The following is a 21,014-nucleotide window of genomic DNA, read 5'->3' on the forward strand; positions in this document are numbered from 1 at the left end:
TAGTACCTTTTAGCCCAATCAAAATACCAACACTGGAGCTTCTTTTTAAAATAAATAAATAAAAACATAAATGTATTTGCCTTCAGAATTTATATGAAGTATTTTAATACATATTTAAAGGAAGAAGACTGGTTCAGCCATGCTGGCCACACACAGGGTGAGATCAGCCTATCCCTCTCACTATCTTTGGACACACATTATCCTGACCTGGACCCTAAGAGCTGTCACTCCTGCATCCTGCAAAAAGGACTTGCATGCCATACTATATACAAGTTGCTATTGCTGCCCACCAAACTCTCCTTTGCACGCACCTGTGTTTGGTGGGAATGATATATGCTGCTCCACTGCCTATATTTTAGCTTGTAAATCCGACCATTCTCTAATAAAAAAGATTAATCTGTCTGTAAAATGATTATCTAGCATCCATGCTGCAGAATTTTACCACTTTTTTTTTAAAAAAAAAAAGTTTAAATAAATTGCTGCAACTGTATCACGTTTAAATTCTGACCAAATTAAGAAAATGTCAAGTTTACAGCTCTAGTATCTCCAGAATCTACCTACTAAAACTACGGAGTTGCAAAATGAGCCTGCCTGGAAAGCAGATCAATGAAATCCATTTAAAAGTAATCCTACTCTTTTCTACCTACTTCATAGTGGAACATCAGCTTAACTTGTAATTAAAGAAGATTTATCGGGGTATCTTAAGATATGACACGGCCATTCCTGGGAAACGACTAAAAATAATTGCCCTTTTTTTTTTCTTTATTAAGCAACCTCTAACTTCTGAAAAGTATTATAGTCTCAGCCTGTCCAATGTCTGTGTGAGTCTGAGGTTGCATTGGTTGAAACTGGTGGTGGGTGGGAAGAGAAACAGCGACTTAAAAGCATCTTGTGGGTAGATATCATACATTTGTACTCCTATTGGAGTACAAATTCTTCATTTATTCTTATAATTTATCATTTGTGTTTCTACTTTAAAAGAACCCAAGTTTGCTAATGAAACATTTAAAGCAACCTTCAGATTCAGGTTTGATCAGTTCTGTAGCTTGTTTAAGGATCATACCAAGAGCTACCTCTGAAGGCTGCTTAGCATTTCTTGTCAGTCCAGGCATTTTACCAGTTTTAAAAAAAGATTTGATCAATTGACTGGTCAAATATAGTCAAATAATGGTTAAATATTTTGAAAGCATTAATGTTATGAGAACAACAAAAGACATAGTCATCCACAGGTTTGTTACTTGTGCTAATTGCAAGAAAATAAACAAAATGCCTTTTGTTGTGAAACAATGGCATTAACTTAAATAATGTAACAAATGAATTATTTTATCACATTTTTTAATTCTGTACAGTGCCTTGCGCATTGATGGCACTATATAAATAAATAAATAAATATTTTTTCTTTGCCATGGATCACATATCACATCCTCTCCACCAAGAGCTCAGTCTACCATGCACAGCCCCCACAACTTGCATTGATCCTCACAACAACCTTGTGAAATATGTGAAGCTGAATGTGTGTAATTAACCCAACATCACCTAATGAGCTTCATTGCTAAGTAAGATTTGAACCTGGCTCTCCCTGGACCCAGTCTGACACTCTACCCAGTAGACCAGCCTTCCCAAAACCTGGTGCTCTCTAGATGTGTTCAACTGCAACTCTCATCATTCTCAGCTGACATGTCCAATGGCCATACTATAGCCCCCCCCCTCAATTCCCCATCCTACAATCAGATTGTTAAATTGCTAGATGGCCGACATTTTTTTAGAGTGTCACTGCAGGGGAGGAGAGACCTAACTTTTCCCAATGCGGTAACACCCCCTTGAAAAATCCTTCCCATTTTACAATTGCGGGGGGGGGGGCATTTTCAGGAGGGGCAATTGTGTGTGGTTGGTATGGTGTGTGTGTGTGCGTGCATGTGTGCATACATGCACAAGAGTGTGTTTTGGTGGTCTTGGCAATTGCATCCCAGCAGTGGGCATACAGATATTTCTCATGGCCAACATGTACCTAGATGGTTGTGTGAGTAGGTCTTATAGACCTAGCAGTCTTGAGTCATGCATAGTTATTTCTTATGTTTGTCTTGCACTTACCTTGTTCAGCTACACATGTTAAACTTTAATAAGAGATATGTATGCATATTAAAAATGGCTTTAATTCCTTTTCTTCATATATGAAAGCATGGCCATATACTGATACAAATGTAACTAAGTGTTTCTAAAGGGCTGGGCTTTATAATAACCTTGAACTAGCTAATGGTACCAGTGATACTTTAAAATGTTTTCATTAATACTGAGAAAAGTATGAAGAACAATCCAGATAATGCGATGCAAGGAAACTACCAGTTAGGAGTGTTCATCAGACGAGTGTTTTATCACATGTTCACCACTGCCCACTTATGGATGTGAGCACAACCTTTAGATGACAATGTCCACATCCCGCACACTCCTACTCCTTCCTCTTGTTTTTCCGTCACAAAATAGATCCCAAAAATCTGACTTTAAAAAACAACAACACCCAGAATGTGCCACAATCTCCTGCTGTATGCCGGAGAAGCAACAGTAAAAAAACACAATTTCCCCCATGTGATGAGGCATCACTAATCAGATTAACTAGGATGGCCATATGAAAAGGAGGACAGGGTTCCTGTATCTTTAACAGTTGTATTGAAAAGGGAATTTCAGCAGATGTCATTTGTATATATGGGGAACCTGGTGAAATTCCCTCTTCATCAGAACAGTTAAAGTTGCAGGTGCCGTGCCCTCTTTTAAATATGGTCACTCTAGTATAGCTCCTGCACCTGAATTTCACCAGGTTCTCTATGTATATGCAAATGACACCTGCTGAAATTCCCTTTTCTATGCAACTGTTAAAGATACAGGAGCCCTGTCCTCCTTTTCATATGGTCACCCTAGATTAACTGTATCTGGAATACAGAAAAAGCTGCTCTTTAACAGGGCCTACTCAGAAGTAAAGATATGACGTATTGGGGGGGGGGGAGTGGAAAAAGTTGAAAAAACAGAACAATTAGAGAAAAACTTGCCCCTGTTTTTAGAAATCATGGGAAAACCCTTCCCCACTCCAACAATAAATAAATAAAAATCTTTTCTCTCTCTCTAGGTTTCCCCCACTCCAGCCTCCACATCTCTACTCAGAAGTAAGTCCCGTTACGTTGCTGTTGCTGCTAGGATTGGAATGGATATCTCTGGCCCATGAACATAGGTATACAAAGTTGAGATAACCAGTTTTTCTTTCTTTAATAACTTATATTTAAACAATGTAGTGTGGTCATAAGCATGTTTACTCAGTAGTAAGGCTCACTGAGTGCAATGGGACTTACATCTCTAGTTCAGGGGTGGGCAGACTTTAGGTTTATGGGATCTACTTTATTTTTCACTAGAACCTTGAGGTCCACCAGCAGGAGCCAGGTGCAAACCAGGAAGGCTGACACAGAATTGTGCAACACGGTGTACTCTGACTAAAGGCTCAGCTCAAAAGTCTACTACTGGTTCTCTCCCACCTCCCATCCCAAGCTTTCTTGATTTCAGCAGCCTAATTTAGGAGGAAAGGGGGCCTTTTGGTTTTCACATTTATTATACCATTGGGAGTTGGACATACTTGCTGACCTACAACAAATCACCAGATATCTACTGATAGATTCTGATCTACCTTCTGCCAACCCATGCCTTGTAAGTATGCTTAGAACTGATGCACAGAATGTCTATGCTAGTTTGGAAATGGACCTTTTAAATACAGAGAAGAGGGAGAAAAGAAAATAAATAATGCCTTCAGTCTTTCAACAGTTCCCTGTCTGGCCTTAATACAAAGGGGACTCTATGTTTAAGAAGCAGGTTTCTTGGTTGCTGTCCCAGTTGCCTGCAGTGTAACACTTTGTCCCCAAATCTGGGATTAATGTACAAGAAACTGCTCCTCCTGTTACTGCTAGGGAGGATCATAAAGGATTTTCTACCCTAACTCCATCTCTCTTGTACCATACTGTATCACCATGTTAAAGAGCTTGTTCTACGTGCAAATGTAATTCTTGCTTTGCTATGTGACGCAAACATTTGGCTAAAATGCCCCATTTCAAACAGACAAATGGCCCCAAATCAGAGGGCCGTCCATTAAACTCTGTGCACACAAAGTGAGGCTTCGAAGCCCCTTTCTTCCAACAGCAGCCTGCCATACCGTTCAGAGTCAGTAGGCATGCTACCCTAAGTTAGGTGACCTTTGGAAATCACTTCCATTATATCATGAAGCACTGCTATCATACTGAGATGCAGCGCCTTACCAAGGCTACAATGTCAGCTTCATGGGGAAGCCAGGATTGGAACCCTCACCTATTGTGTATACATATAATCTCATTAAAGTAACTGGAATTTCATAGAATCATAGAATAGCAGAGTTGGAAGGGGCCTGCCTACAAGGCCATCGAGTCCAACCCCCTGCTCAATGCAGGAATCCGCCTTAAAGCATCCTTGACAGATGGTTGTCCAGCTGCCTCTTGAATGCCTCTAGTGTGGGAGAGCCCACAACCTCCCTAGGTAACTGGTTCCATTAAAACCAATTTTAATGTTGGTTTCCCAAAATAGTGCCCGAGGGCCAAACTACACACTACAATAAATATGCTTTTAAAAAAGGGGGGGAGGAGTGTGCTTAAACTGGGCACTTTAGAACATCCACTTTAGAACAGAGAGCTTCGGCTATTGGGCAGTATAAAAATGTAATAAATAAATAAATAAAATAAATAAATCTGGAGCAGGGCCCTACACAGATTTCCTGCTGAAAATCAACCTTGAGGCCGAGAAAGGGGCGGAACCAGCTTTTATAGGCTTGGCCCTGCCCCTGCCTCATGTAGCCCATGTGTTCAACACGTGAGGCCTTTATTCCCCTCCTCCCCACTGCAAGTACTGTTTCTCCCCCTCATTCCATGCTGGCCGAGGGGAATAAAAGACTTCTGAAAGCACAGTACATTCCCATAGCAGCTTTTTCACCAAAATAAAAAAAAAAAAATGCCAGTTCAACCCTCCATTGGTCAAACATACCCCAAGACCACTGAAAAGAATTTCCAAAAGTTTTGTGTCAGAATTCCACAACTACATGCTCCAGGTATTCTTCAACCATGAAAACATGTAAATTGCCAATGTAGTGTTTCAGTGCCCACCTGCCCCAAATCAAAGGCGAAATTCATGGTTTTATTCTTACAACTTTTGGGGGTGAACTCTACCCCTCTGGAATGATTAAGAAAACTGGAAAAAAAGTGACCCCACAATATGCTTCTTAATCCTATGCATGTTTAGACAGAAAAAAAAGGGTTGACATTGAGTGCTTTATTATTTTGAAGCTGTGTGGTGTAGTGGCTAAAGTGCTGGACTGGGAGTCAGGAGATCCAGGTTCTAGTTCCACTCGGCCATGGAAACCCACTGGGTGACTCTGGGCCAGTCACAGACTCTCAGCCCAACCCAGGGATGTTGTTGTTGTGAGGATAACATGGAGAGGAGGAGGATTATGTGCACCGCCTTGGGTTCCTTGGAGGAAAAAAGGCGGGATATAAATGTAATAATAAATAAATAAATAAATAATTTTGAAGGTCAACAATCCATGATAGTGAGAATATCCCCAAAATTATTTCTTCCTAGTTGACCTGGATCAAACCCTGGGTTGAGTGTAGAAACATCGGCTGCTTATCTGGGACATTAAGAGAGGCAGCCTCAGAACTGTTAGGGCCTGTTACTGCTGTCACACTACGAAAGGGGGCAAGTGTCATCTCTGTCATCAATGCAATGGCCAGTTTGCACACAATGACAAGCTGGACGGAGTGGGTGCACTGCTTGCCACTTCCGCTTTTCCTCAGCAACCCACACTGGACTCCTTTGTAGACTGATGAGTGTGTTGTCTGAACCCAGACTTCTCAGCTGTTTAGGGAATAAACAACCCTGTGGTTCACCCAACAGCAAACTATGGTGGAGCTTTACGGAGTAACAAAACAAATCAAGAGGACTCTGCCCCAAGTAGCTGATAATTTAAATTTCAGTGTCAGGCAGAAAAGGCGCATGAACTGGAGGGGTTATTGCAGAAGTTAATGCGGCACTTGGACTGTGGTTTTCAGATCACATATACTAGTGCAATTCATTTCTAATGACTTTAATGGAATCACTCTGAGAAAATTAATTACATGAGTTGATGTTAAAAGTTTAACTGTCAGTAATATTAGAGGTGTAAAGCTTCACACACCTATTCAAGAGATGTCCATCCACTTTAATCCTTGTGTTATGAACTACTGCCCAAGGTTACAATCTTTTCGCTAGCTACATCTGAAAATCTAGTAACTCTAATGGGAATATATTGGGGTAAATGCAGTCAGAATTACAGCTTCGAGGTCTTTTTAAACCTTTAAAATACTACTTCTTTGGTTCAATAGATATAACTAAATAAAACATCCTCTCGCACTGAAACTCATTATAGACAAAATCAAAAGGTTATTTTTAATCTAGCAGTACAATTTATTCGACTTTCTACACAACTAATCAAATCATTACGTAACAAGTAACTGGAAAGCAAACCTGGTGTGGCTGCCATTATATGGAATTGCATCCTAATGATGAGGTCAATGCCAATTCCTTGAAACAGTATTTTTTCCCACCCCCTTTTTAACATTTGTGCCAGTCATTCACTCGTTGCCAGTATGTTGCTCTCTGGACGCATTCTGTTCAGACCTTGGAGCAGAGATCGCAGGAAACAAAGTAGCTCTATCTATTTAATGTTTGCTGTGAAAAATGCACACATGGGAAAAGTAGCGGCAGCAGCAGAAGCGGTTATCAAGTGCCACTTGAGCCGATAAAATTAATTCTGGAAAAGTAATCCGTTCTTCATCAATTAAAGCTAGTTGGGCCCAAATAACGTTACTTAAGCCGAGATTTGCAAGTACCATTACATAGGCTATTGAATACGTTTGACAACTGGCCCTGTGAAAACTGTTGGAGGGGGGAAATGGTGAGAAAAGGGACAAAGAGAGAATGTGAGCCTGCTTTTTCTTTTATAATTTAATTACTGATTTAGCTTTACAGGCTTCATCATGCTTGCAATTATCCCCATCAAATGGTGTTATTGCTATTTGATGATGGGGAAGGGTTTTTTATTTATTTATTTATTTATTTATTTACAATATTTATAAGTTGAGGGCAAAAATTTATCTCAAGGCAACCAGGTGAGTCTATGAGAGAGGTGAACTTGAACCCAAGGCTTCTAAGCCAAAGCCCAACCCTTGGATCTACTGCATCACACTGGCCCCATTCAGACAACACACTAAACCATGCTGTGGTTAAGCAGCATGGTTTAGCGTGTTGTCTGAATGGGGCCACTGGCTCCATGTCAATGCTGAGTTATGCTGCAGACATGCCAATGTCCTTATTTATTACACATAGCTATCTATCTGCAGGATACTGCCTATTCACTGCAGGAAAAAGCATGAATGAAAAACAAAGTTCTTGAAGACTTTATTAGAAACATGAGATGCCTTGTTGGGACATCCAGGGCAAGTACTGCAATCCACCATTTAATTACACTATTTTATTAAAGTGAAAAATTGCAACTTGGGGTATAACGCACATGATCAGATTTCAAAACTACAGTCCAAATGTTCAACTAAACCAAAGAATGCTTAACTGGAACAAATACACATTCTTCCCCTGCCTTCCCTTCCCTGCGGCAGTTTTTAGGCTGTATGGTCATTGGAACAGGGACATGCACAATGTAAAGTACCTTGCACACATATGGCACTTTATTGTTGAACCTTTATTAGGCCCCACAAAAATTTTAAGCAAGCTTTTGAGTTCTCTAGAACTCTTCATCTTACACAAGGCTGAAGTTGGTTCTCAATTCTCAATTTCTGAGAACTGTTCGTAGAATATTCAAGGGGCAAAGGTGAAGAAGACTAAACCAGTCCGAAAAGAAATATCTTAGAGATTTTTCTGGGGTGGGTGGGTTTGTATAGCCACTTTCCTGTTACTTTTAGAAACCCCTTCAGACTTGTACAGATCACTGAAATATACCAGTCTTTTAAACCACTTGATAATTTGATAAAAAGGATGCAAGGTTGATGCAAAGCTTTGCAAAATCACACTCCTGGCTCAGAAGAAATGAAAATCTTATCTGCAGCTAAGAACTTGAGTTATTAAGGGGAAAGATATTCTGCAACACAGTAAAAACCTATTTCTTCAAAATGATTCACATGGTGGGATGGGACCAAACATCATATTGGAGTCATCACAAATGCCTTGCCTTGCATGGTTATATTAAAAGATAAATAGTGTGAAAGCATTACTAATCTTACTGTGTAATTACAGTATAATCCAGTCATAAAGAAAATGTACTCAACGTTCAAGATAACCAATTACTGGCACCTTAACCCTAAAGGCATAATTATTATTTTAGCCAATGGCATTTGCTTTCCAATATGGGCTTGATCCAGACTTAGCAATGCTTAGCCATGATTAACATGGACCATTGATTTCAGTGGCTAACATATGTCTATGATCAACTTAGTTTAACTTATCCCATTGACTTCAGTCTGTCTACTCTATTGGGTTGGATCCAAGTTAGCTATTTCATGACTGAAAGGACTCCTTCCATTCATGGAAGTTAGTAAGACTCAGTGATGGCTCCCCACTGGAGAAAGGGGGCATGGAGGCAATGTTTTCTAATTCACCCCTTTCCCTGTGTCACCTCTCATGGTCCTCAGGCCCTTGAAACAGGTTTTCAGGAAGTACAGGGGAATATATGTGGAAGGAAGGATCTCAAGAAATGCCTCCCTTACTCCTAATTCCAGTATGAGCAGTATTCCACTAAGGACTTCTCTGGATCCAACCCAATGTGTTTATGATCAGCATGTAAGATGGTTGACATTCCACAGCATATTTATTTAATTATTTTATTTAAAACATTTCTTAGCTGCCTTTCAGGACACATGATTTCATGTGTGTAGAATTCTTCTGCATTGAAATCTGGTGTCTATCACAGAATTATGATTCCTACAAATCTCACATGAGATTTTATTTGTAGTTTAAGTGCCTACAGTGTCTCAGTAAAAAAAAGTGGATCCATTTCACTTTCTGCACTGATTTTCTCAAATGGTTTTTTGGTGCCCTCCAATGTTTGGGACTGCCACTCCTATAAACCCCAACCAGCATGGCCAATAGTCAGGGATTATGGGAGTTGTGGTCGAAAATATCTGAAAGCTGCCAGGCTGCCTAACCCTGGGTTATTAACTAGAATCAAAACTCACCATTTATGGATATGCTTTTGATGTAAGTTTAATGTTAAAGCTCAAAACAAATTGCAAATATAAGATTTGCAGTTGAATTTCTGAACAAAAATGCCTGAAATTCAAAATATTTACAACATTTGGTTTGGTAATCAAACTAGAATTTTACCCAGCTTCAGACAGCAGGACTTGAACAATAATAATAATAATAATAATAATAATAATAATAATAATGTTGTTTTAGTTTGATTTTTTTTAAAAACCAAACTAACCCTGTAATATCTGAATTTATTTTATTGCAATACCTGGAAATTGCAGCCAGTTATCCAAAGAAACATGGCATATTATACAAATATGAATCTGTAACTTTGAGTAGGAAATTATGCTTTTATTTATTATTTTATTTGTAGTAAATAACATAATGTAAACAGATAATACTTTCAGATTAAATTACAAGTATGGAATATATTTATGTTGTTCAAAATATAATTCCCCAGAGAATGTTTGGACATGTGGGGAAGTCCGAGTAAGTGGGGACAAGCCAGAGGTTTCATGTTGGCTTAATAAGAACTTCTCAATAGCAGTTTTGTGATCTGATTATGCACACCTGGCTGTTAATTATATCACACATCATTAACTCCATGTTACCATTAGTGCACACCTTGGGAACCTATGGGACAGCCTCATTAGTTGTTACTAACAACATACACTTTACTGAGAATTGGGTTAGCTACGGTGCCACCTTGTGCCTCAGTTTTCTCATTTGTAAATTGATTAAACTGACTGATAGATTGAGCTAACAGGGCTAAAATGGGGATTGTTAAATTTGGACATTTCTTTCTGTGGTTTGCTTGCCCATGCAAATTTGCTCTTTTATTCTTAAATCCCAAAGTTATATGCTCGACATATTGGCCCTGTTCAGACAACACGCTAAACTAGGGTGACCATATGAAAAGGAGGACAGGGCTCCTGTATCTTTAACAGTTGTATTGAAAAGGGAAATTCAGCAGGTGTCCTTTGTATATATGGAGAACATGGTGAAATTCCCTCTTCATCACAACAGTTAAAGCTGCAGGAGCTATACTAGAGTGACCAGATTTAAAAGAGGGCAGGGCACCTGCAACTTTAACTGTTGTGATGAAGAGGAAATTTCACCAGGAGGGAATCTACATGTCGTACTGAAGGTGCTTCCATGCGCCCCCAGTACGCCCCCAAAACAATGGTGTGCTCCTGCATACCTGCAGCCCAGAAGAGACGGAGGAGGAGGCGGCGGCTGGGGAATCCGGCTGCGTCCTTGCCGCCGCCTCCTCCTCCTCCTCCCCGCTGGCCTCCTGCTGCCGGGGTAAGAGCGACCCGGGCGGAGAGCTCGGCGGAAGCGGAAGCCGAGCTCTCCGCCCGGGTCGCTCTTACCCCGGCAGCAGGAGGCCGGTGGGGAGGAGGAGGAGGCGGAGGCGGCAAGGACGCTGCCGGATTCCCCAGCCGCCTCCTCCTCCGTCTCTTCTGGGCTGCAGGTAGGCAGGAACACACCATTGTTTTGGGGGCGTACTGGGGGCGCATGGAATATATATACAAATGACACGTACTGAAATTTCCTTTTCAATACAACTGTTAAAGATACAGGAGCCCCGTCCTCCTTTTCATATGGTCACCCTAGCTAAACCATGCTGCTTAACCACAAAATGGTTAATGGAATGCATTGCATTCTGTTAACTATTTTGTGGTTAAGCAGCATGGTTTAGCGTGTTGTCTGAACTGGGCCATAGTCTGTTTTTTTTTTTTTTATTCACCACCTCACAGGCTATAAGCAAACAAAACTGTTCTAAAAGGTGGCATTTTTCATGATTGTCACAACCACCCCTTTTAAAAACCTGCCTTCATGCATAATTATTTGAATCCGGGAGAATAGCTGTTTAATGATACAGAATGAGAGTTCTTTCTTGTAATCAATATGGTCAGAAGTGTATTGTGCAGTATTGTCCTGGTGGCGGGGTGGGGGGTGGGGGGCTTCCAAAGCCTAACTGATTATCCCTTGTTTAATTTCATTCTACCTAAGCAATAAAATCTATATGCAATAACTGTATGTACAATCTGAATTTTATTTTATTTCCCCCCTTCTCCCTCTATTCAGATTACATTTATTCTGTGATGTGACAGTTGCAACATTCATAAATTTAGTTCATTGTCAAGAATAGGTATTGCAGGTCTCTGAGTGCTTTTTATTTCTCTCTCATTATGTACAGATTACTGCTCTTTTCGATAAGCTAGGAAAGAAAGCCAAATCCAATTTAAGCTTTATTATTGTCAAAAAGTGAAAAGCTAAATAAGTGTCATCTACCTTTGGTATAGTAATTGACATTCCAGATATTAACTGAGGGCTTTTTCACACAGTAAGACCTGCATTTTCACCAAAAGGTCAGCATGCTGGATTTGTTCCTTTTTGATTTACATGCTGCAAGTATTCTCTACCATGGGCTTTTAATTTCTGTATAGGCGACTGATGCCAAGTGCAATTTGAACCACACTCAAATAAAAGCAAGATCTAATTAAAAACCATCATGAAGAATTCAGCTGAATAAGAGCAATATCAGTGAAATTGAAATACTAATTCTCAACCATGTATCTAGAAGCAATGGATTTATTACATTCATAGGTTTTTGCTTGCAGAATCAGGAGCTAGATCTGAACTTCTTAGGATTCTTTTGAATTGCCTGGATCTGCAGTTTTATAAGTTCTTCTGTGAGGGCTTCTAAGTAGAATGCCCTTCCTTTACTCAATTCTGGATTAGCTGGAAGTTGAACAGGCCCTTTGAGCAGGCTGCTGCTGACCAGGAGTCAAGAATGATCAGGTTGCCTCCCTTTCAAACTGGCCTCTCTTCTTTAATCTGACTGCTACAAAGGCAAGTGGGAAAACAGTAATTTGAAAGTACCATTGTCATTATCCCTCCAAGATTTCCTCAGCATCTGCCTAAGCTGGTTTAAGGGGCATTTTGTGAGAGTAGTGTAGTATAAATTGAATGTTTGACCCATGTCTACATTAGTTAGGTTTTTTAAGAAATGCTTTTTTTTCACATATCACTGTAGTTGTAACATGAATAGTTTGTTGTGTTTTTACAGAGATCAGCTCAAGACTAGCTGAGTAAAGCTGCAATACTGTATCTACTTACCTGGGAGTAAGAGCCATTGGACTTAATGGGGTTTACTTCCAAAGAGACTTGTATAGGAATAAAGTGGGTGGAAGGGGGCCTTTTGCCTCAGGAAGCATATAGTGTAAAATTGAACTAGTCACTGATTTATAGTGGGATTTTTTTTAAAAAAAAAAATGTTGTGTTTTAGGAGTAGAAGTAAGAGGTCTCTATGCCTTTTGTTGGAGAAATTTCAGTGTGTAAAGGAAGTTTTTCATTAAATTATGATCTGGTTTGCATATAATGAAAACCCAGAGTGCGGGTTGAATATGGGTTGTTGTTACATATGAACCCTGTACTATGGTTTAACTGTGTTGTTAACTACAAACAACCCACAATTCACAATCCAACAACAAACCATGGGTTCTCTACATGGGTTGTTCATAGCTAACAAACCATGGTTTGTTAGCGTGACTCAGTTCACACAATACAACAATGCACAATTCAACAACAACCCACAGTTCAAACTTGTCATGTTGTATGAATTCAGCCAATGTGAGATAGGAAAAACTGAATCCTTATGTGTTGAAAAAATGCTTACACGTGGATAAGAATGGGCTATGTATTTTTATGTGTGAGGAAGCTTTGGTTATAGGGTAGAGGGGGGAAGAAATGTTAAAGTAATGTGGCTATGTGTGGAGTAGAACATTTGTTAGTTCTATGTATATAAGAGCAAAACTACCACCCCCATGGTATTTGTATGTATGAGGGAGGGAAGGACTGGGTCTGTGTGTTAATGAGAAGAGTGTGATTTCAATGATGTTTGTTTATTGTTCAACAACATAATTATCACTGTCTGTACTTTTTGCATTTCAATTTCCTCTAACCACCTGGTTTACACATCTCCCCCACCCCACCCCAACATATCTATATAAAACTGCCAATTTGAGCTTAACACTTCATGCATCTGATGAAGTGGCGTATCGTCCATGAAAACTTATGCCAGAAAAAAAATCATTTGAATATAAGGTGCCTTAAGACTCTCTGTTGTTTTTGCTGCAACAGAAACTGTGTGCATAAATGAGAAAGAACAGGTGGCATTTGTGTGTAAAAGAGGATGGGTGCGACCAGATTGAGGTCTCCTCGTGCTACCAATTGCTAGAAGGCATTGTGCAGCTATTCCATCTTTTTCCCCTTTAACAGATTTTTTTTTCTTTTGGTGTGGTAAGAAAAAGGAGGGAAGAAGCAATGGCAAGACATGGCAGGGCAGGTAATGACATCTGGACCCCTCTCCCCATAAAATTCTGTGAAAGAGGAAAGGGTGCGATAAAAGCCTCATCTGGATAGCACCCTAAGTGTGGTCATATGTGGCTTTGTGCAGATGTATAAAGAACACAGTGCAGCATTTCCCAACCTGGTACCCTCCAGATGTCTTGGACTTCAACTTCCATCAGCCCCAGCCAGCATTGCCAATAGTCAGGAATTGTGGGAGAAGTGATCCAAAACATCTGGAAGGCACCAGGTTGGGGAAACCTGACATAGTGTGTAGGAGACTGGGAAACAATGGGGTATATGTGTAGGAAGAAGCATGTCTTGTGCAGATGTGAGAAAGAACATGTGGCATTTGTATATGTGTGTGAGAGATAGTATGTCAGAGTACCTGTGAAAATAATACTGTAGTCTGTGATGATACTGCTGTTAATGTGTGTGAGAGAGAACACATGGGTGGGGGTGAGACGGAGTGTCTTGCACAGGATTATAGGAAAGAGAAAGGATTTGGGTGTGTTTGGGAGCAGGGAAGCCTGTGTGTGAGGGAGAGGAAGTGGTGGGCGGGGGTGGGCGTGGGGGCGCGAGAATATGGTGTCTGTGCCATGTTTGCTAGAGAGATGCTTCATCTTTTGCGTTATGGGCACATCTACAAGGGAATGAATGTTCTCTCTGCGTGTGTTTGTACACACAGAGCAAATAATGTGGCAGAGAAGGGGGCGGGAAGGCGATGTGCGGTCGTGTGAAAAAGACCCCGATGCGGGTGGGCGCAAGCGAGGCGAGAGCTGCTGGCGAGAGGAAGGCATCGCTCCAGCCTGCAGCTCTCCTCGCTCTCCCTCCTTCCCGCACCCCTCACAATGGAAGGCAGCAGCGCCGGCCAAAGGGCTCCCCTCGCCGCCGCCGCCTCGGAGGGATTTAGCGTCTCTTCGCCGTCGGAAGAAAAGCGGCTGTCGTCAGGCGGGCCAGAAATAGGCTGGTTCCTTCACTCACCATGTTGCCGCCGCGGGAGGGGGTCGCTTGGCGGACGGACCGGCGCGCTCTGCTTGCCGCGGCGGCGGCGGCGGCTTTGCGCGGGGAGCGGCGAGAGAACGCGGGGCGCTGTCCAGGGTATCGCTGCGCTCCTCAGCTCGACAGGTGCCGGAGGCTCTCGAGGCCGGGCCGGGCGCGCAGCAGCTACTCGCCTGCTCTCCCTCCCTCCTCCTCCTCCTCCTCCTCCTCCTCCGCCGCCTTGTCGCTTTCTGCGGCTTAAGCAAAGCTCCGGCCTCCCCATGCTCCCCTCCCCTCCCCTCATGCACGGCGAGGAGCCGGTGGTGACTTCAGAGACGAGGCGGGGCGAAGGAGGGCTGGGACTGGCGGAGGAGGCCCCCCGAGAGCCGCCCCCAGCTGCCATGAGGCGTGTGTGTGTGTGTGTGCGTGCGCGCGCGCGCGAGGCGCCAAACCTAGGGGCGGGCGCTCTCAGGCAGTGACCCTATACACCCTGGGCTCCGCGGGGCTTGCTTCTGAGGAGACAAATGTAGAGGCCTGCACTTGGGCGGGGGAGAGGGGCGATAACCGCTGGGTTTCTGCGCGCCTGGCCGAAGGGGCGTTCAATCCCTGGCCGCAGAGCGAGCGCCCCTTTGGAGTCCCGGCGGGCCCCTTTGCTCTACTTGGCTCCGGGACTGTTTCAAGGCTCAGGGCATCTTGCCATCGCGCGAGGAAGAGGCAAATCGGTATCAGCAGCAGCCCAGGCAAGAAGGCATCGCAGCGACCTGTGGAGGCTGGTGGCTCCTTTGACAATGGAGGATTGAATCGGCTTCTGGTTTGAGGCAGAACACGAATGGAGCAATCCAAGGTGCTGAATCCATTTTGGGGATAGTGTTCAGCACTTTGGGTGGCTCTTTTAGAGTTCTGACTGAAATCCAGAGCGGATTCAAACCCACCAGCATGCCCATGATGGGGAGTTGCAGTCCCAGCATATCTGGAGGGCACTGTGAGGTTGGGAAAGGCTGGTGTAAAAGAAAGCTGAGAAAGAGGTTGGCTGTTCTGTTTTTAATTCTGCCTTAATCCCAATTACCACCAATCATCTGAAGTGAATAATACAATAGTAATAATAAAGCCAAGGTAAACTCCAGCCTTCCACAATGTGGTGCCCTCCAGATGTTTTGGACTACAACTCCCATAATCCCCAACTATTGGCCATGCTGGCTTGGCCTGATAGAGGTTGTAGTTCACCATATCTGTAGGGCATCATAATGGGAAAGGCTAGACTAACAGGGACACGTTTTAGGGCAGTGATAGAACCCCAACAAGGAGAGGACCAAACAGATCTCCCTCTCCAGGATCCATCAGACAGAGCCAGGTGACAAAGATCATACACTTTGTTCTTTAATATGAGCCCATTCTGAGCCTAGGACTTTGTTTTCAGAACTGAACTCGCAGTCCTTTCACACAAAAGTCCATTCCTGGTTACTCACCAAAATATTGAGGAAGGACCGGCACGACTCCTGTCTGAAACCTGGAGAGCTGCTGCTAGAGTAGATGATTCTAGGGATGTCTGAGAAACCTGCAATGGAATCAAATTACTTCAGATGTGTATGAATTGACTCATGGATTCCACAGCGGCCCTGCTTTTTCTGAGTCACATGGATTTTGAAGATTGTGGAGTGGTTTTTCTGCTTTCTAGAATTTTACACAAATGTAGTCATAAATTTAAAAAAAACATAGCCCAATGCATATTTTCTCCATAGGCTAAAGTATAAAAATGTACATTTTAGGGGGATTTGTGCATTTTAAGGGGGGACTTGTGCATTTTTGCAAGTGTGAATTTGTGGAAATTGGGGGGAAAAACTGATTCTGGCAATGAGAGGATGATGGAATAAAAGGCACCTGACAATTTGCAAAGTGCAGACTGAGTAGATTTTACGAAATCTGACCATCCCTTGGTGATATTAAACAAGGTGGACCAATGATCTCATCTGACATCAGGTGGATGCCTAGGTTCCTATGACATTGTCAGGAAGTTGAATTCTGGGCCCAGTACCACATGGTTGTTTGTTTTTTATTTGCAGAGAATTTCAACACACACACAAACTTGATGGTGCCCCTTTTGGGAGACTCCTTGCCAAAAAAAGCTTTTCCCAAACTTTAGATGTGTTTTTCACCCTACCTGGATGATAGTGTAACTCTCTGCAGAGTTGCAGATTCCCCTTTCATTTCCTCTCCAATCCTACTGAGAAATGCACTCCAGTTGTGCTCAATCAGTGCAGTTGCACAAATTGATGGTGCAGATTTGTGAAGTTGTACATAGATTCCTTTCCCTGCAGCCCCAAGTATTGCATTTAATACATGTGTATACCTCATCCTTCAAATAAAAATTTGGCAGGGCAGCTTACCTACAATACAAAGAACCGGGACGCATACACCAAAATACAAGAAAATTCAGCAAAATCAAAAACAGCAGGTAAAGACAGTACAAAACCAGTCAGATCAGGGCCTTTAAAACGTTTTGGGTGATGGGAAGAATGAAAAGGATTTGTCTGGTGCAGGAAAGATAATGGTATGTGTGTCAGATAAGCCTCTCTGTATCTTGGTTACCAAGAATACCCAGAGACAAGGCTCACCCAAGACATTCTGATGTCTTAGGGGAAGGGTGGGGGGAAATGGCACCCATTCCTTATTCTACATGCAGAAGCTGACCAGAGTGGAAGCTGAATCTTCCCTCAACAGTCGCGATGGGACAGTGACCCTCCACCACATCTGAGGATAGCAAGCTTGCTTAGGGGGTGCAGGGCAGACCGCATAGCACACACAGTTCTGTCTTCCAACACCACCCCTCAGCATCTGCTACCTGAGGCAGCAGCCTCACTTTGCCTAGTGGTATAGGCTAGTCCTGCCAAGATGAGTGATTCTGATGATATGGCCTCAGTGAACTTCACCACCAGAGCATTGATTTGCACATGGTACACCTGACCTTTAAGCCAGTCAGAAGCAGCAAAGCCAAGGGTGGTGCCACGTCCCAGGAAGTGAAGCCAAGAAGTATGTGGCAACCCTGATGGGCTGAGTACAAAGTTGAAAATGGGGTTCTGTCACTTATAAAATGTTGCACTAAAATGATTATATGTTTAGTGGGAACTTTTGGTCCTCTTCGAAGTAACATGCCATACTGCATAACGAAAAACAGCTTCGAAAAACAGGTTGGGACATTTTATCAGAATTAAATGAGACTCAGTGAAAGTGTTGTCTGTGCCAATTTTAAACTGGTCTTTGTGTTAGCTGATGAAGGTCAGTGAGTTGCTGGCTAAATATAGGTCATCGCCAGAATTCAAAAGTGTTATTCAGCCTCACTTTCTCATTTCCAACCTGACTAGTCCCAGCACCAAGTAAGAATCAAGTTGATGGGTACTAGAACTTGGTGGGTTGGTTTAGGAATGCATCAGGGCTCTGACAACTGACTAGCTCTGACAACTGCTGATCACATCAGTCAGATGAGTTGCAAAATGGCTTAAGATATATTTGTCATCACTTTAGAAGTATGAAGATGAGAACTCGATGAAGAAAGATAAATTTATGTAATAAATAAATTATTTATGTAATAAATAATTATTTATGTAATAAATAAATAAATAAATAAAATAAAGAATCTCTGGGCCAAACTACATGTCATGTTTGAGTCCCATTATTGCAGGCGTAGGCACCCTAGAACCCTCCAGATGTTTTGGACTACAACTTCCATCAACCCCAGCCTGCAGGGCCAATGATCAGAGATTTACAGGGGTTGTAGTCCAAAACATCTGGATGGCTCAAGGTTGCTTATTGGAACTCCCAACATAATTTTCTTCAAAAAGTAGTGGGTGTGGATCTGGACCAGGGCTCAGGCCCTGAAGGACTGTGGTTTGACCCTTTCCCTTTCATTGTCATCCTAATCCAAATTCCCCCACCCACACACATACACAGAGCTGATATTAGCTGTGCAAGGGGAAATAAACAGGCACAAATATTGTGCTCTTTTGTGCCCCCCTCCATAGCTAACAGCAAACCCAGGAAAGTTATTTAATCAGGGAACCAGTGTGGGGACGAAGGGTTCACCTCGCCTTCACTTGCAAATCCTGCCCTCTCCTCCAAGGGTGCTTTTTTGAAGAAGAAAGTTATGTTGGAAACTTCAGTGTAATCTATATGTTAGCCCTAATTCATGTCCTGAACCTGATCTCTCTGCAAAAGTGCCTATATCATAAATCCCATCATTGCAGCCTTGGCAGCAGTGTTATAAGCTGGGACCAAAATGTGCAGAAAAATATAATATGCTTTAGAAATTTTAAAGTGTGTTTAAATTGCATATAATGGCTACAAGGCAGATTACAAGAAAATCAATAATAGTAGAAATCATTCAGCTAGTATTGGGTGCCCTTAAGGATAAGCTAATGAAGGAATTTAAACAATTTTATGAACATATTTGTGCTTTTAACCTGTTGGTTGTCTTACTATGGTTTTAATTTTTGTGAACCGCCCAGACAGCTTCGGCTATTGGGCGGTATAGAAATGTAATAAATAAATAAATAAACAAACAAACATTTTAGATTATCTCATGATAATTTTAAAGCTTTTGAAGTAGGTAGGGTTACTGCAATGCGTTATACGTGGGGCTGCCTTTGAAAACGGTCCGGAAACTTCAACTGGTGCAAAACAGGGCAGCAAGGTTATTAACAGGGACTGGCCGGCGAGATCACATTACGCCAGTCCTTTTACAACTTCATTGGCTGCCAGTCCAGGTCCGGGCCCAATTCAAAGTGCTGGTATTGACATTTAAAGCCCTAAACGGTTTGGGGCCAGGTTATCTGAAGGAACGCCTCCTCCCATATGTACCTACCCGGACCTTAAGATCATCTACAGGGGCCCTTCTCCGTGAGCCCCTGCCAAAGGAAGTGAGGCAGGTGGCTACTAGGAGGAGGGCTTTCTCCGCTGTGGCACCCCGGTTGTGGAACGAGCTCCCCAGAGAGGTCCGCCTGGCGCCTACACTGTACTGCTTTCGTCGCCAGCTGAAGACCTTTTTATTCACTCAGTATTTTAACACTTAATTTTAACTTAAATTTAAATTTTACTGTTTTAACTCTGTATTTTAATCTTATATCAACTTTGCTGTGTGGTTTTATCCTGGTTGCGCTTTTTATATTGTATTTCATAATTGTGTTTTAACCTGTTGGGTGTTTTACTGTGGTTTTAATTTTTGTGAACCGCCCAGAGAGCTTCGGCTATTGGGCGGTATAAAAATGTAATAAATAAATAAATAAATAAATAAATGCCAAAATTGATAAAGTAAAAAATAATAAATGAAATTCCCCATGCTGGCTGGGGAATGCTGGGAACTGTAGGATTCCCCCCCCCCCCCCCGTGTCTTTACATACATAGGATTGCCCCTTTAGCTTACTGCCACTTACTGGTGCGTTCCCACACCCATCTGGGCTCTGCATAGGCCTGTCTAATATAAATGTCCCTCATTCCCCCACTTCTTTTCTGCCACTTGCAGTGCCTCTTTCTCTCTTTCTCTCTTTCCTTCTCCTTTTTTTCTTACTTCCCTGGTTCCTCTCTTTCCCAAATGATGTAGCAGTGATCCGCCTGCATGTAAGCTTCTTTTCAGCCACTTCTACCTTCTTAGTTGAATGTAACTTAACTGAATCTCTGCTGCCACTTAGTGGCCCAATGCATTATGGCACTGTCTTATTCAGGTCCATTATGAAACATGTCAAAGTGGCACATGTGCCCTGGACCATTTCTAGCCCTGGTAAATGTCTATGGCCCTAATTTGGATTCTTCCAACATGTTTTACACATGTTTTAAAACTCTTAAACAATTCTCACATGAATACATGCCAGGGTGAGACTTCAATGACATATTGGACCTGATCCTTGACATCATCTTGAACAGCACCTCAGTCCAAACACCACTTATTTGAGGTCTGTTGGGTTGATGCTTGGCACCTCCTCCATCCATCCAAACAGGCTTATATCTTATACACTAAAACTATTTTAGTTCAGATTATTTCCTATTGTTGGCATTTGCTTTTGTAGACACTGTCAACTTCATTAGATGCATGGTGTGTTAAACTCAAATGCACAGTTTTATATACACATCCTGGGAAATGTAGGGCGTGTAACTGTGTTGTCAGAGGGAATTGAAATGCAAAAAGTACAGACAGTGATGATTACTTTAACAGTTGACACTCACCAAACGTTGTTGGATGATAACACAGACATCATTGTAATGGTGAGCCATGTAATACACATAGTGTGATTTAAAAAAACAAAAAAACATTGTTTTTATTCAAACCACAGGAAACAGAGTTGAATCTCTTGAAGAATTGTACTTCAGCAATTTTGCATTTATATCTGTCTTTG

At 42.1% G+C, this 21,014-nt stretch overlaps 1 protein-coding gene across 1 annotated transcript in view; it reads right to left on the reverse strand.

The window, feature by feature from the left end:
• ELOVL2 (ELOVL fatty acid elongase 2) overlaps nucleotides 1–14,694 on the reverse strand; it is a 52,449-nt gene extending 37,755 nt beyond the window's left edge. Inside the window, exon 1 of the mRNA XM_063130364.1 lies at nucleotides 14,638–14,694. Within this exon, the coding sequence (XP_062986434.1) occupies nucleotides 14,638–14,640 (3 nt within the window). The 5' untranslated portion in view covers nucleotides 14,641–14,694. The remainder of the gene's footprint in view (nucleotides 1–14,637) is intronic.
• Nucleotides 14,695–21,014: the final 6,320 nt, after the last annotated feature.

The sequence above is a fragment of the Elgaria multicarinata genome, chromosome 7 (genome assembly GCF_023053635.1).
Source record: "Elgaria multicarinata webbii isolate HBS135686 ecotype San Diego chromosome 7, rElgMul1.1.pri, whole genome shotgun sequence".
Lineage (NCBI taxonomy): Eukaryota > Metazoa > Chordata > Lepidosauria > Squamata > Anguidae > Elgaria > Elgaria multicarinata.